At 50.7% G+C, this 16,638-nt stretch overlaps 1 protein-coding gene across 1 annotated transcript; it reads left to right on the top strand.

Moving 5' to 3' along the window:
• The first annotated feature begins 2,394 nt into the window (after window positions 1-2,394).
• Window positions 2,395-14,460, top strand: LUC7L (LUC7 like). Its single transcript, XM_056866197.1, has 10 exons — window positions 2,395-2,463; window positions 5,901-5,995; window positions 6,748-6,846; window positions 8,265-8,375; window positions 8,534-8,677; window positions 9,187-9,363; window positions 10,880-10,968; window positions 11,965-11,994; window positions 13,157-13,315; window positions 14,304-14,460. Exons 1-10 carry the CDS (start codon window positions 2,403-2,405, stop codon window positions 14,443-14,445), a joined length of 1,107 nt encoding a protein of 368 aa, XP_056722175.1. The 5' UTR covers window positions 2,395-2,402; the 3' UTR covers window positions 14,446-14,460.
• Window positions 14,461-16,638: the final 2,178 nt, after the last annotated feature.

Raw genomic sequence — 16,638 nt, 5'->3', positions numbered from 1 at the left:
GTCCTCCATGGGAACTGACCTAGATATTGTAAAGGTCAGTTTTAATTACAGGAGAACCCCAAGCCCCCACCTGGCGGTGGGTAACTAGGCTTTTCTGGGCAAAAGCCTATCTTGCCCCACCCACTTTCCAAACACACTTGGTATGTGCCAGAAAAGATGTCAGCTGGCACCACGGTTCCTATCAGCACCACGTTGGGGACCCCTGATCTATAGTATTCCATAGAGTTTGCCCTCTGAAGCAGCCATCTCCTCCAGGGAACAGATCTCTGTAGATTTGGAGAGGGGTGAGTTATAATTCTGGGATAACTCCAGGCCTCTCTTAGAAGTTGGCAACCCTACACAGAACTCAGGCAATGCTTGTATGTCTGAGAACTGGGATAGTACAGGCACGCCTCTACTTCTGCCTGTGATAGGGTTGCCAATCTCCAGGTACTAGCTGGAGATCTCCTGCTAGTACAACAGATCTCCAGCCAATAGAGATCAGTTCACCTGTAGAAAATGGCCGCTTTGGCCATTGAACTCTATGGTCTTGAAATCCCTCCCCTCCCCAAACCCCGCCCTCCTCAGGTTCCACCTCAAAAACCTCCTGCCGGTGGCAAAAAGGGACCTGGCAACCCTAGTATGTGAGATACTGGCAAAAACATGCCATTGTCCATAAACCGCTTGGAATTACTGTATTTTGATCTTGCGGCGACTGGCTCTAATTGACCTTACTGTGCCTGATTCCCCGCAATCACAGCTCAACTCCAGATGCCAGGAATCAGTTCCCCCGGCCATAACCCGAGCGGAAATTTTTGTTAGTCTTTAAGCTGCTACCAGACTCTTGCTCTTTTCTACCCCTGGTGAACATGGCTGCTTTGGCAGGTGGACCCCGTGGCATCGTACCCGGCTAAGGTCCCTCTCCTGGAATCTGCGAAACAGAAGCTGGCAACCCCGGTCAGCTGAAAGGGGGAAGAAAGCTGGCTTCTTTGAGGACACTCTGCACATGCTCAAAGGCATTCTCCCCGTTATTGTTACCCCACAAGTTCTAGGGCTGATCGTCAAGTGCCGGATTTACCTATAGGCTTGGCAGGCTGAAGCCTAGGGCCTCCAAATAGATTAGATTAGGATAGATTAGATTAGGAGAGATAGAGAGAGAGTCTGGTTTGAGCAACTAGATGAGAGAGAGAGAGTCTGTTTTGAGCTGATATAGTGTTTTGAGCTACAGATAGATAGTCTGTTTTGAGCTGATAGATAGTCTGTTTTGAGCTACATGATAGATAGATAGATAGATAGATAGATAGATAGATAGATAGATAGTCTGTTTTGAGCTAGATAGATAGTCTGTTTTGAGCTGATAGAGAGAGAGATAGTCTGTTTTGAGCTACAGATAGATAGTCTGTTTTGAGCTACATGATAGATAGATAGATAGATAGTCTGTTTTGAGCTAGATAGATAGATAGTTTTGAGTAACAGATAGAGATAAGTCTGTTTTGAGCTACCAGAGAGAGAGAGAGATGCCGTAGGCCTTTCTTATACATGCTGTCATAACTAGAGTTGCCAGCTCTGGGTTGGGAAATACCTGGAGATTTTGGGAGTGGTTCCTGAGGAGGGCGGGGCCTGGGGAGGGGAGAGGCTTCAATGCCATAGAGTCCAATGGCCAAAGCGGCCATTTTTCTCCAGGCGGGCTGATCTCTCTCGGCTGGAGATCAGTTGTAATAGCAGGAGGCCTCCAGCTAGTACCTGGAGGTAGGCAACCCTATCAGTTACACTTCTAGTAGGCCTCCAGGCCCCGCCTGGAAGCTGGCCTGGCCCCTCGCTTGTCGAGCGGGACTCTAAACTCCGGGCGGCGGGAAGAAGGCCGAGGCGGCCCCACGCTGGGTCCTCCCGACCTCAAAAGGGAAGCGCGGGCGGCAGCCTGAGGCGGAGACTACAACTCCCAGGGTGCGTTGCGAAGAGGGGCCCGGCAACCCTACCCCACACTGGTCCTGAAGAAGTGAGCTGTGGCTCACGAAAGCTCCTACCCGACCAGAAAATATTTTTGTTAGTCTTTAAGGCGCTACTGGACTCTGGCCCTTTTCTACTACTGGTCCTCAAGGGAAGCGCGGGCGGCAGCCTGAGGCGGAGACTACGACTCCCAGGGTGCACTGCGTTCCGCCGAACGACGCCGTTCCCGGAGAGTGGGGGTTACAACTTCCGGCGGCAGTGGGAAAAGGAGGGGGGGAAGAGAGGAAGTGATAAGAACGAAGAGGACGACGACAGCAGCTGTCGCCCTTCCCGCCCCCCCCCACCCCGCTTCCCCGTCCCGTCGTGCCTCGGGACAAGAGTCGGGGGCTCGCGCCGCGGCCCTCCCCCCCGGTTGCCAAGGAGACGCGGATTCTCTCCCCCCTCCCCCCAGCTTCTGCCGTTCAACCGCCGCCGTCATGTCGGCCCAGGCCCAGATGCGGGCGCTGCTCGACCAGCTGATGGGCACGGCTCGGGACGGTGAGTAGCGGCCTGCAGGAAGGAAGGAAGGAAGGACGGCAGGCAGGGAGGCAAAAGGCGCTCTCCCGCCGAGGGCGAGTCCGGCCGCGGAGGCCCGGAAGCGACCGCTGCTCTCTGCACCCCCCCCCCGGGCCTCCTCCTCTCCCGATCGCGCCGGGCCTCCCCTGGCTCTGATAGTGGGTCACCCTTGGGGGTGGGGGGCAAGGCCTCGAGCTCGTGGGAACCGAGCGAGGGGGAGGGGCGCTCTGCGCTTGCTCAGGTTCCCGGGGGGGGGGGAGAGGGTGGCCACTTTGCACGTGGGCAGAGGCGCCCCTGCGCCTGGACCCGGGAAGCGGCCTTGTGCTGAACCCAGGCCCCTTGGTCCATCAGGGGTCAGGATTGCCTACTCAGACCGGCAGGGTCTCAGTCTTTCACGTCGCCTACTTTGCCTGGTCCCTTTAACTTGGAGAGGCTGGGGATTGAACCGGGGACCCCTCCTGCGTGCCAAGCAGAGGCTCTGCCACTGAGCCACGGCCCCTCCTCTAAAGTCAGTGTTGTCTACTCAGACTGGCAGCGGCTCTCCAGGGTCTCAGGCGGAGGTCTTTCATGTCACCTACTTTGCCTGGTCCCTTTAACAAGAGATGCCAGGGATTGAACCTGGGGCCTTCTGCATGCAAACCAGAGGCTCTACAAACTGAGCCATGGCCCCTCTCCATGGCTCTCCAGGGTCTCAGGCTGAGGTCTTTCCCATCACCTACTTGCCTGGTCCCTTTAACTGGAGATGCCGGCGATTGAACCTGGGACCTCCTGCCTGCCAAGCAGATGCTCAACCACTGAGCCACGGCCCCCAGCCTGCTGGTTCCTCGGGCTCCAGCGAAGGGTGTGAATCTTCCTTGCTGCTCTGGGACCGCTGCTTTATGGGACTTTTGCTGCTCAGGGGTAAACACCGCGCAGAGAGAGAGAGAAGCCGCTCTGTGTTCTGTTATTTCTTCAGGCTCCTGGGAAGGATCAAACCTCTGCACGTGCTCAGATGCCCGGCTTTGTTCCAAGATCGCTCAGGCTTCTGTGTAGGACGCGCAACCCCTTGCGCAGCTTTGCCGTTTGCCCTCCTTCAGATTAAGACTTGAGAAACCCTGAGTTATTCTGGAGACACTTGATTGGGAATGTTAAAAGAGCCTTGCTGGCCGTGATAAGGCAAGAATCTGGAGGCGCGCGAAAGATTCGCCGATGTGGTCTGTGTTGGTACATTAAAAACACACGTATGGCTTTAAAGCAGCTGCTTTCAGAGCGCGAGCCGTGATCGTTCAAGTGAAGCCTCCATATTCAGAGGCAGTTTACTTCTGAATGCTGGGGAAGGGGGTGAAAGAGCTAGTGCCATCGCCTCCTACTTCTAAGCTTCTCAGAAGTGCCCCTCCGGTCAGCTTCGGACACGCAGTGCTGGACGAAGTGGGCGTTTTGTGTGATCCAGCCTGGCTCTTCCTAAAACATTACGTGTCGTATGTGTGAGTTTTGAGGGCATGGGTGGCGGAGTGTAGCAGAAGTCAAACCAGTCTGGCCAGTTCAAAGTTTGGCCGTGCGGCAGGTTGGCTAGCCTGGCATTTGGCCGGTGAGAGTCTCCCGGCCCAGCCCTCAGTGGCAGGTGCCCAAGCAGGATGGCCAAGTCCCCTGCCACCTGCGTCAACCTAGCCTTGAGGTGTGCCAACCCCAACCGCCCACCAAAGTAGGTGAGACTGTTGTTGGCACAACAGTTGATCCCCTGGAAACATCTGCTCGGTAGGTTAAAGCGCTGGTACAGGTGGCAGAAGGGGAACAATCTGGCCTTTTCAAAAATAACGCCGTGCTTTCAGTACATTTCTGGGGCTGTTTGGGAAGCGAGGGAGAAATACTACATTAATTTCTGCCACTTGGGCAGTCAAAGCTGCCAGAGCATGGAGTTTTTAAGTGCCGGATTCGTCGGCTGTAGCTCTACACTGTGAGCTGGAAGTGTCTCTGCAGGGCCTTTCTTCAATAGGCTCACGTATAGCATCGATGCTTCATGTTATTAAAAAAACACAAAGGCAGACCTGTTCTGTGTACAGACAGGATCTTAGTGTTTTGCTCCAGGAGAACATTACATCCCTTCCAAAAGCTGTGCATTCCTGACAAGGTTTGTATCTGCTTCTTTCCTCAAATCGGCAACTTAAAAAGTCGAGAGCGTTTGCAGAGCTCTGCAAGATAACTTATTTTTTTTTGCACTTGGTTTCGTAAGTGAATAAGTGCTTGTTCTTTTCTTTGTGTACTTGAGTTGCTTTTGAATTGCTTCCCATATTTTTATTTCATACAAACTGAACAATTGTGGCCCCTCTATTTTATTTATAAAGGTTCAGTGTATCTTTGCCTGCCTACATCAATCTGCAAGGGAGTTGCAGAAAAGCCTCATGTTCATCGAGCCGTGAGTCACAAACCAATTTTTAAAGCTGTTATAACAAAAACAAAAGTGTTTGCTTTTTTTTCCTCCACGAATAACTTTAAAGTGTAGTTTAGAAAGAAGAAAAGGGGAAAAAAATAAAAATACATTTTCAGTAGACACGACATTAATCCTGGATGCTTGCAAATCCTGAATATACACAGACTAGCTTTCTTTAAATAAAAAAAAGAAATTGTCACATACCATTACCACTTTGCCTTTACTTTTTATGTATCATTCCCCTGACTTCCTTACTGCAGGTGTGGGCAAGAAAACTTTTCCTTTAAAACTTTTCAACAGCGGGCATAAAATTCTGCAGCTGAGGTCTTGAAGAATGCAGATGGGTATAGTATGTGTTGGAGCTCGCAGTGTGTATTAACCAACATATTTTTTTTTTGGTTTTGCTTGTTTTAAGTGGCTCGCAAATGTAAAATGTTTTTAGGGGGTGGGATGGGGGAGGGATAAGACAAGAGACCACTTTCCGGGACACCCCTTAAATGCCCCTGTGGCGTTGGGAGTCCATTACATGAAAATCTTTTATGGTCAACGTAGCAGTGTTTAGCCTTCCCATTACTGGATTCAGAAATAGCTGCTGGCCAAAATTCCCAGGTGCGGATACAGTGATACATGGCCTACAGACAGCGTGGGTTTTGGAATCTCCGGACCCATGCTCTCCATATAGAAAGTCTGGGCGGTCTCCATCCAGACTGCCTTTTGTTGACGCCGCCGTTTCTTTACTTAGCTGTTATGGACAACGTTACGATCTGCGCCACATTTAGTCAGTGGTGCGTGTCATGTTTAAATCTGACCTAGCGTGATTCTCGGCCATGGAGGGGGGGAAAGGAAATTCTGTTGACTTACGCTTCTTGTAGTCTTCTAAGCGGTTCTGGGGTTCATGAAGTATTTTAATCTGCGTAATGAAGCAAACATAAAAACATACCTCAGCTTGCCTTGTTTGATCAGCACTTTAAAAAAAATGCTTTTCATATTTATAACCAAACATGAATTTCAGGAGACGAAACCAGACAAAGGGTGAAGTTTATGGACGACCGAGTGTGCAAGAGCCATCTTCTGGACTGTTGCCCTCATGATATTCTGGCAGGAACGGTAGGTGCTTTGGGTCGGGCAGACAAAAGCGGGCCCAGCAGAATTCAGTGAAATTGCTCGCTGCCTGGTGGCCAGCCCCGATTTCCTAATTTCCCCACTCATAGTCAAGGGCAATCACACTTGGGGTGCTTTATAGTAATGCTGACCCCTGACCTGGATAGCCCAGGCTAGAAGAAGAAGAGTTGGTTTTTATATGCCGACTTTCTCTACCACTTAAGGAAGAATCAAACCAGCTTACAATCACCTTCCCCTCCCCACAGCAGACACCTTGTGAGGTAGGTGGGGCTGAGAGAGCTCTAAGAGAGCTGTGACTAGCCTAAGGTCACCCAGCTGGCTTCATGTATAGGAGTGGGGAAACCAACCCGGTTCACCAGATTAGCGTCCACCGCTCACATGGAGTGGGGAATCAAACCCAGTTCTCCAGATTAAAGTCCACCGCTCCAAACCACAGCTCTTAACCACTACACCACTCTGGCTAGCCCGATCTCCTCAGATCTCAGAAGCTAAGCAGGGTCAGCCCTGGTTAGTATTTGGATGGGAGACCACTAATGGCGTCCAGGGTCGCTGTGCAGAGGCAGGCGATGGTAAACCACCTCCGAACATCTCTTGCCTTGAAAACCCTACAGGGTCGCCACAAGTTAGCTTTGATCTGACAGCACTTTCCACCACCTCCGGTTATGGGTTGTTGTGCTTGTAACAGTACATAATTTTTTCCCCACTGATTCCCCACTCTTTTTTGTTGTTGTCAACAGCGCATGGACCTGGGAGTATGCACAAAAATCCATGATCTGGCGCTCAGAGCAGATTACGAGATTGCAAGCAAAGAGAAAGACCTGTTCTTCGAGATGAATGTAAGTTCTTGTGTTTCCTGGCAGTGATGCATGGATGTCAGGTCGAGCGACACCAAGTCTTGACGTTCCCAGCAGTCTCACATAAGTGATTCCTTCTTCAGGAAAGCTCCTTGTTGCCAAGGTCAGCACAGGAGTACTGCTTTAGCAAACATGGAAGCATTTCCTCGGATATGCAGAACTGCAGGTGGTGATGTTCGGATAGGGACTTAGTATTCTGCAATGGTGTTCACTGAACAAGCCAGCCTGCTGCAGTTCTGCGAGGTGAATATCATTGATCTAAGCCTTCCCTGCTCACGACCTGAGTTCGATCCTGACAGGAGTTGGTTTCAGGTAGCCGGCTCAAGGTTGACTCAGCCTTCTATCCTTCCCAGGTCGGTAAAATGAGTACCCAGCTTGCTGGGGGTAAAGTGTAGATGACTGGGGAAGGCAGTGGCAAACCACCCCATAAAGATAGTCTGCCTAGTAAACTTCAGGATGTGACGTCACCCCATGGGTCAGGAATAACCCAGTGCTTGCACAGGGGGACTACCTTTACCTTATTTTAAGCCTTCCCTGGTGGGTTTTCTTAAGACGAGTTCTTTGCTTTGGAAGAAAGAAACCTTTCCCTGCTAACCTAAATTTGTTGAGCTCATCCTGAGGCCCACATTGAGGGTGGACTCCAGCGCGTGGGCTGTCTACACACCACGTCTGACCTATTTCTATCTCTTTAATTAAAAAAAAATTGAATCATTTGGATGGTGAATTGCATTAAACGCAAATTCAGCATCTGTTACATGCATACAGTAAACAACACTTGTAAATACTGGTATGGGTACTGAATGCAACGTTAACAAGTGAGATCTATAAATGTGTCATCTTGGTTGTTCCTGGTGCTAAGTTTGCACCTTTGGGACACTGTTTGCATCTTTTGTTCTTGAGGTTCCGCCTCAGCATTTCACAGAATTGTCTCTAAACAGGCCAGCTTTATTTCAAGACCTCTCTAAGATGTCTAATGTTGTTAGGGTTGTTGTTCTGCTTTATTGGTCCCGTTTCACTGAGCTTTGCATAAACAAGGAAGTGAGTACCGCTGTTCAGTTGAACCGTTTAATTATACCACTGTGAATAAGATTCCGCTAGTCCTGCAAGCTCTGAGAAAATGGCTGCACTGTCCCTTTTTGACAGGAAGAAACCTGTTACCGTCTCACTTGGTGCACTCATCCCTTTCATTGTCCATTTTGATCTATGATGTCCCACACTGGGTAATAAGAAATAACAGCCATCTTGGTAATGTCCTTCTCTGTCCAAGCTGAATACTTTTGTATGGGTTACGTTCATTACAGTTTTCTGGAGCTTTTTTTTTTTCAGGAAAAGGCGCCGTTAAAGCAACATCTTACGAATGTCCAGATTTTCACCTTTGTCTCTTTTTGGGACGTGCCCAGGCGATGGATCACTTGGAGTCCTTCATTGCGGAGTGTGACCGAAGGACGGAGTTGGCCAAAAAACGCCTTGCGGAAACACAAGAGGAGATCAGCGCTGAGGTGGCGGCAAAGGTATCTGGCTCGGGCAAAACCATTATGTCAGGAAGACGCTTTTTAATGTCACTGCATCTGTGGAGTCTTTAGGCAGTTCCTTTTCTCCCTTCTCCGGAATAAAGACTGAAGGTGTAGATCCTGCATTCAGTCACTAAAAAAATTGTCCTCCCCTTTAGGCTGAAAAGGTGCACGAGCTCAACGAAGACATTGGCAAACTCCTGGCTAAAGCTGAGCAGCTGGGTGCCGAAGGGAACGTGGATGAATCCCAGAAGATACTGATGGAAGTCGAGAAAGTTCGCGCGAAAAAGAAAGAAGCAGAGGTTTGCTTGGTTTTCCTCTGACGTTTGTTTGTTTGTGTGTGTGTGCTTCAGCCTCAGTCCATAACAAAGCAAGATACAGAATTACCCTAAAGCAAATCTTGGTTCTGGGTGGGCTGATTCTCTTAAGCTCTCTTCCTGCCTCAAATTAAAACTCTCCGTTTACTCACAGTGAACTCCTTTGATGCCGCTTTCCAAAACTTGCTTTTGTGGTATTTTTTAGCGGACACTTTTTCCAGAATTTTTTTTTAATCGATAGCCTTCCTATCCCCAGAATATTGGGATGGGGCCAGATTCCGTAGGAGCTATCACATTTCTTCTAATGAAATGGGTTGCTGTCCAAACAGCCCAGCCTTTACACTGTAAATCAGACAAAGGTATCAAGATAATTGGGGTGTGTGTAAAGGCTGTGCTTGCAATATGCAAACAGTTGCAGGAGAAGAGGCAGAAACTGGTTGGAATGGAGGGGAGAGCGCTTTGGAAGGCCTGACCCCCAGTGCCTCTCCCCGCAGGAAGAATACCGCAATTCCATGCCCGCGTCCAGTTTCCAGCAGCAGAAGCTGCGGGTGTGCGAGGTCTGTTCAGCGTACCTGGGCCTCCACGACAATGACCGCCGTCTCGCCGACCACTTCGGAGGCAAGCTGCACCTGGGCTTCATCCAGATCCGCGAGAAGCTGGACCAGTTGCGGGTAAGGCTTCTTTGGCCCCCCTTTTCCCTCGCTGTGGCGAGTGAGCAGCCGCGTGTTTTCTCCCATGCCTTGTTGTCCTGTACGCTGCGGGTGGTTTTAGCTTAGCGTAGTCGTTGCCCTGCGTCATGTCTGGTTTGACAGTTGTGCACTGGAGTACTGTGTACTCGAAGGTGATCCTCCTCTGGTGGTTACCCTTCAGCTGCTCCTTTTTTCTCCCAAAATCGTGTTGCCAGGTAGTGTTGATTTATGTGTTGGTTAGGGGCGTTTGTCAGGGGAGGGGCTGTGGCTCAGTGGTAGAGCATCTGCTTGCATGCAGGAGGTCCCGGGTTCAATCCCCGGCATCTCCAGTTAAAGGGATTAGGCAGGTAGGTGATGTGAAAGACCTCCGCCTGAGATCCTGGAGAGCCATGGAGAGGGGCTGTGGCTCAGTTTGTAGAGCCACTGGTTTGCATGCAGAAGGTCCCAGGTTCAATCCCCAGCATTCCAGTTAAAGGGACCAGGCAAGTAGGTGACGGAAAAGACCTCAGCCTGAGACCCCGGAGAGCTGCTGCCGGTCTGAGTAGACAATACTGACTCTGATGGACCAAGGGTCTGGTTCAGTATCAGACAGCTTTATGGGAGGGGCTGTAGCTCAGTGGAAGAGCATCTGCTTGGCATGCAGGAGGTCCCAGGTTCAATCCCCGGCATCTCCAGTTAAAGGGACCAGGCAAGTAGGTGATGGGAAAGACCTCAGCCTGAGACCCTGGAGAGCCGCTGCCGGTCTGTGTAGACAGTACTGACTTGGATGGACCAAGGGGGTCTAGTCAGTTTAAGGCAGCTTCATGTGTTCATGTGTCACAGCCATGGAGGGAACGCCAATATTTCTACATTGAGATCTCACACCTATCGGTTTTTAATCACATCCTTCAAGGAGCTCAGAGCTTTGTCCATGGTTCTCTCCAGCAACCCCGGAAGAGAGGTGAGGCTGAGAGAATGACTTGCCTGCAGTTATCCAACGAGTTCAGTGGATCAGTGGGTATTTGAACATGGACCATTCTGGTCCTAGTCCTCTGAACTGTTAACACTGGCTGTGCGTGCAGATCTTATTTGCGTGTTGATTGAACCGCTTGTACTCCCCCCTTTCCCTTCTGGCTCTAGGCAGCTTACGGTTCCACAAATTAAAAAAAACACCAGCAATAGAGCAAGACCCCGTTGTCTGACCGCCCCAAGAAAATGCAGCTTTTAACCCAGTTTAAAAACTCTCCCAAAGAAAATGGCTCTACAGTGCCCCCGATTTGGTCAGGAAGCCGGTTCCATAAAGGTGGGTGCCACTATTGGGGAGAGAGCAGGTTGTATTACATGACGAGCAGGCCCCTTTAAGTGGGAGAACAAGAGGATGGCAACCAGAAGACACTATTTAGTGCACGGGGATATATGGGGAGTGACGGCCCTTCAGATTTAGTCGCTAGCCACTTAAGCTCCTTACGTGGTCTGTTGGCGCGAATGCATTCAGCGACACTGTGTTTTCTGACCCTAGAAAACCGTGGCAGAAAAACAGGAGAAGAGAAATCTGGATCGGATGAAGCGGAGGGAAGAAAGAGAGCGAGACGAGCACGTGGGGCCGCGGTGAGTGAACGGGAAGCGCCACCCCCCCAGGGGCGTGGCAGGCCGGCAGCACCGGCGCTCAAAGAGCTGGCGGCTTCAGAAGCGTTTCGCCCAGGGGTGGCTTGCGTCGTATCAGGCAAACGTTCTCGCGGTGGTCGTAGGTCTTTCAAGTAGGCGCAGAGAAAATGAGGGGCCTCAGAGTCCAAAGCGCTTTCCGTCGGCAGATGTCCCTCTGGGCATCCAGCTGACCAGTCCTTGCTTGGCTCCCTTCCTAGAACTGCCTCTCCCAGTGCCCACTCTATCTGGCGGCCATTATGAGGACAGCTACATTTGGTCACCGAAGAGTTTAGTGTCTGGGTTTGCTTGTTTTCCTCTTCTCTTTTAGTCCCCTTTCTTTTTTGAAGGTGTTATTCTGTATTCAGTGTGATTGGAACGTTCAGCGGCAAAAAGGCAGTATATAAACGGACAAATAACATTCTTTACGCTGCTTTTTCTGCCCCAAATTGAAGCAGGGGGAGTTTCGTGGTCTTTCTTTCCCACCTGTCAGGGGAGAGTCGTGGGTGACGTTGTTGGAAGGGTTGGGGTTTGAGTGGGGGGTGGGGACAAAAATAATCTGCAGGGTACCACACGGCCGGCCACCTAAGTTGGTGGGCATGGCAGGCAAGCAGCAGGTCGTATAACTGGTCCAGCGGCTGGTGTCCTGGACTAGAAGATCTGGAGTTAAGACTGCTTTATTTTACCGTGTATGGAATGGGTAACCTAATCCACGTGACCGAATGAGAGAAAGGGGGTCATGAACCATCCTCGGCAGTGTTTTAGAAGCGACCGTTTGTTGCTTTCACTTCTGCTGCTGGGCCAAGGAATGTTTTCTCGGGGTGCCGTAGCCTCCTTTGAGAGTCAGTTTTGAGTTTGCTCCTCCCAGTGATCCCAGTTAAATTCAAAACCCTCCCTCCACCGTGTTGCAAATGACTGTTATCATCTTCCATGAAAACCAACGTGGCTTCTCTTCTCCCGCAGGTCTGGGTCAAGGAACAGAGATCGCAAGAGGTGGGTCATCCTTGGTTTGGGGGGACGTTCTATGGCTGCTTGGTCCCGCGTGGCCACTTCATGCACCTCCTCTTTTCTTTGCTGCCTGCGCAAACTTTATTCTAACCCCTGTTGATCGCAGTAGCCTGCAGTAACCCGTTAGAAAGACTTGTCCTATCTCTGTAGCATAATGTAGTGCAAAATAAAAACTTGTAGGAAGGGGACCCCTCTTCAAAGCTGCTTACTTGATTGGGAAAGGCCGCACTGGCCTTGGCAGGAAGTACTCTGGGCAGTTTTGCACATGAGTCGGTGACACTTGGTGGCCGGGCCTATGATGAATCAAAGAATTGGAAGGGGCCATCTAGTCCAACCCACTGCACATGCAGGAAACTCACAACTATCTCCCCCACACACACACCAGTGACCACTACTCCATGCCCAGAAGATGGCCAAGATGCCCTCCCTCCCATCATCTGCTTAAGGTCATAGAATCAGCATTGCTGACAGATGGCCATCTAGCTTCTGCTTAAAAACCTCCAGAGAAGGAGCACTTACCACCTCTCGAGGAAGCCTGTTCCACTGATTTCCTGCCAAGGCCTGCAGATGCAGTGAAATTGGGTGGTGGCAGCGGGCCGGACGGACTGTCCCAGACCGCAGGTGGGCAGCGCCACTTTTGAACACCCCGCCAGTCTTCTCTCTGCTGCGTTAGTTCTGTGTTCGGGTGGGGTTATTACACGAGGGAGGATCCAGAAACGTGATCGCGCCGCCGCACATTGGGTGGGTGCAGTTTGCTCTGCCGCTTTCTTCCGCTGCGGGTGTCAGACAAGTCCTGAAAGTGTTTGAATTGCCTCAGTCAGAAAGGGGTTTTGAGGTAAGACAAAGGACCCCTCTGTGGTGTTAGATCCGTGAGGGCTTTTTTGATGTATGTTGAGTCATTGCTTGAAGTTGTCATTAAGAGACAAAAATGTTCATGTGACTAGAGCCTCGGGCTTGTCCTTCTGTCAGACCTCCGGAGCAGGTCGTTCTCTCGATGTTCGTTCTTCCAACAGGGAGGGAACTGTTAGGCAGCAGTGCTTGGCAGATCATAGAGGAAGGCAGCTCCACAGCTCTGTAGGACCAAAGGTGGCCGAAGCCACCACTGTACTGCCGGTTTTCAGTGTGTCTGTGTGCTCACGCGCTGCAGGTCCCGATCCCGAGAGCGGAGGCGAAGACGCTCCAGGTCGGCTTCACGGGAGAAGCGGAAGTCCCGCTCCAAGTCCCGGGAGAGGCACAGGCGCCACCGCAGCCGTTCCGGCAGCCGCAGTCACCGGCGGGGATCCAGGGACAGGAGTACAAAGCACAAGTATGCCTAGTCGTTATCATTGTCCTCCCTTGGGGGGGCGGGGCAGCCTTTCGTCTCCAAAATCCAGAGCTGGAAGCTGTGGGAGAAATCAGGGTTGGTTTCAAAGTTAGCAAACTGCGTGTAGACGGGGTGTGTATGTGTGTGGGTTTCAAGATCTAGGTTAAACCTTACGAATCAGCCCATGATCCTGGTTAAATCAGCCAGCGCAATTTAAATGAGACCTGTTGATCTCATCCACGAGCTCCAAAAAAGCCATCTAGGGCTGATGGATGGGATCACGGCAGGGACTTACCAGTCTAGCTTTGAACCCTGCCAGGGGAGGCGTCACTTTCTTGCAGCACTTGGCATTTGCTGTACATGACATGCCCCTTGTGCCTCATACAGAGAACCTGGGTTCAGGAGAGGGCCCACCCCATGAATTTCACAGAGGTTTTTAGGAGCTACGGTGGCGGGGTATCCGATACGCTCCTTAGCTCCTTTGGCCTCTCAAATCAAGGGCAGTTCAGCTTCCACTGCCACTCGTGCCTTCCTGTCAGGACGGCACTGTGGTGTCCATGTTATCTGGGGCAACTTAACATTAAAAAAAAACCTTGAAGCTAGTAAACCATTGCTAGAGGATGAGTAGTTATGTTGGGTAGCTGTGATAATTAGACAACGGGAGCCAGCTTCACCTGCCTGTGGGAATGGCTAGGCGCTTGGTTCTGGGCACCACGTAGAGAGGCAGCTGGAGAACCCAGCCCTGCAGTTCTTAGCTTTCAGTCCAGAGAGGCCCAGATCTTTCATCTACCTTGCCGGCCAACCCAGGAGGACGCTTCCCCCTCTGCCCAGCCTGGCCTAGCCTCCTGCCTAGGGAGGGTGCCGAAAGGCGAAGCGTCAGAGTAGGTTCACCGTTAACCTTTCCCCAGCTAACATGTTGTTTTTGTGCCCTGCTCGGCTGCCTCCCGTTGTGGAGCCCCTTCTTTAACAGCCGGTTTGGCTTGTGCTTCAGATCCTCGCGAGATCGGTTTTCGAGGGAGAAGTCGCGGGAAAGGGAGAAGAAAGAGAAGAGCTCTTCCGAAAGGAGGCCCGAGAGCACCAACGGCAAATCTCACTCGAAGAGGTCGGAGGAGAGGGAAGCCGGCGAGATTTGAACTCCGGCCGGACCACTTTGTTGTCCTGTATATAGTCCCCAAGAAATGTTTTGACGCAGCCCAAACGTCCCATTTATATTAACCGAATACAGCACATCTTTTGTAGTTCTGAATTTTTATTTCTGCAGGCAGCAGAGCTGGCATCGTAACCGTTCTTCAGTTCTTTTATCATCGTCCAAGACATTTTTTAAAAAAAGAAGGAATGAGCGGATAACAGCCACCCGTCTTCAATGCAGACAGGAGATTTAAGGAAATTAGGCTGCTGGAAGCTAGTTTGGTGGGGTGGGGAGTCATAGCTTGCTGTCTACAGACCTCTGCTCCCCCCGTCCCCGCCTTAGTTTAAAAATGCCTTTCTGTTGCAGGCAAAGTTAATGAAATGCGAAAGGTTCTCACTCGGCATGGGCGCTTCTCTTCCTTTTCCGAGTATGGCAAGTCCAGATTATGTTTCCTGTCTTTAACAGCTAAATGTAAACCAGCCAGATTTGGTCAACATTTCATAACGTTGCCTCAACTCCGCTACTTCTCTGTCCTCGGAAATACGTTTTTTTGGGGGACAGCTTGTACCCCATGGCACAGTCTCCTTTTCCTATTTATAGAGGCCCAGTGAAATAGTTCTGCATCCAATGAAATTAATTTTGGTGCCTAGTTCGTTCCCCCTCCATCATTGCCTGCTTTTGAGCTTGTGTGTTCCTACACTCCTGAACTTTCTTTTTCCGAAGCTGGCTCATGTGTCCAAAATGGAAGAATCCACATATATGTGCGTCATGGGGGGGGGGTTGTGATTCAGGTGGATTCTACATCCTGCCATCCGTGGACACCCTTGGAGCGCTCTCCAAAGCGGGGTCGCAAGAGCCGTTCCTAGCTGTTAGAGCAGCTGGAATCGTTCTACCCTTTTGTGGGTGAATTGGTCAAAACCTGGCACGCGTGACACCTGAGCATCATTTTTTCTGGTCATGATACGATGACGCCTCTTTCATTTGCTCGGTTAGCCAATTCCATACCCAATTAATGCGTCGAGGGGTGAAACCCAACCTGTGTGGGGTTTGGAAGCTGACGCTGCAAGCGGTGGTTTGTTTGGGGCCATGGGTACTTTGGACTTGGTTTTGGGAATTTCATCTCATACAGTGAAACATTTCTGTCCATGCTACACCTTTGTGTGTGTGTGGGTGGGGAGGGATCGTTTGCTGTTTTGCCCAGGTCAATCGTGGTATGTTCATCTTAATGCCCATCTAGAAATTCCTTTTGCTTTCTTCCCCACCCCCTTCTCTGTTGCAGCAGCTAGGAAATGTTCTCTAGGCCTTTTTTTAAAGAGGTGGCAGCCAGCTACATGAGAAATTCCCAGCAGGTGCACTTGGTCCAGGGGCATAGCTCCCAGTTCCTACACAGGCCAACAAATTATCTCGCTCACGTGCGCACACACACACATGGAGCTTGGAGGGGATGAGCCGCGGCTAAGGGCGTATCCTGCTTTCAGAAAGGCTGTAGCCCAGTAAAGGAAACCAGCAAGGACCGGTCACATGAAGTGAGCCAAGTAATAGGTCTCCATCCTTCAGTGGGATTTGGGTATTTGATTCCTTTTCCTTTGCTTTTGATGCATTTTTGGTCTAAAAGATGTGAGTAAAATGCTCTCCTGTTGCCTGTCTGATTCACATTAAAAGCTTATCTTTGTGGCTTGGAGTGGACTGTGCTCTCTTAATGCCTGGGTCTCTCTTGACTGCACTGCTCTTTGCCAACCCCGTCTCACGAATTCCAGCCCTCCGTGCTGTTTTGACTGCCTGTGTATAGTTTGGAGCTGGTTGTTTGGGCCCTGCTTTTACAGAAAAAACAACACATATTGCCAAAGGAACCAGGGACGGGAAACCCTTGCTGTGGAACAAAGCAATAAAGGTCTTGTACACGTTTTAAAAAAAACACCTAGCATTTATTTGGCTTTTAAAAAGTGCTTAAATCGTGCTGCCTTCATCTTCCCCCATATTATAGATTGGAGAGGAAGGGATAACGGAGGAGAAGGGATAGCTGCCCATCCAGTAAAGTGGCGGTTGAGGTTAGATTTGAGTTAGGGGATTACCAGGCTTACACTGCAGCCTTCCCTGCGTGAGGCGACTTATTTAACACAGTGGAGGTGGCACATGTCAACCACAACGATAGGTTGCATTCTACTGCTCAGCTTAAGGGCGCAGCCTGGCACCAGAG

The sequence above is a fragment of the Euleptes europaea genome, chromosome 21 (genome assembly GCF_029931775.1).
Source record: "Euleptes europaea isolate rEulEur1 chromosome 21, rEulEur1.hap1, whole genome shotgun sequence".
Lineage (NCBI taxonomy): Eukaryota > Metazoa > Chordata > Lepidosauria > Squamata > Sphaerodactylidae > Euleptes > Euleptes europaea.
This window is presented reverse-complemented; position numbering and strand designations above follow the sequence as displayed.

Coding starts and splice junctions, on each gene's coding strand:
- LUC7L (XM_056866197.1), top strand. CDS start 2,403: ATGTCGGCCCAGGCCCAGATGCGGGCGCTGCTCGACCAGCTGATGGGC. Junction 8,678..9,186: donor CGAAAAAGAAAGAAGCAGAG/GTTTGCTTGGTT, acceptor CTCTCCCCGCAG/GAAGAATACCGCAATTCCAT. Junction 10,969..11,964: donor GACGAGCACGTGGGGCCGCG/GTGAGTGAACGG, acceptor CTTCTCCCGCAG/GTCTGGGTCAAGGAACAGAG.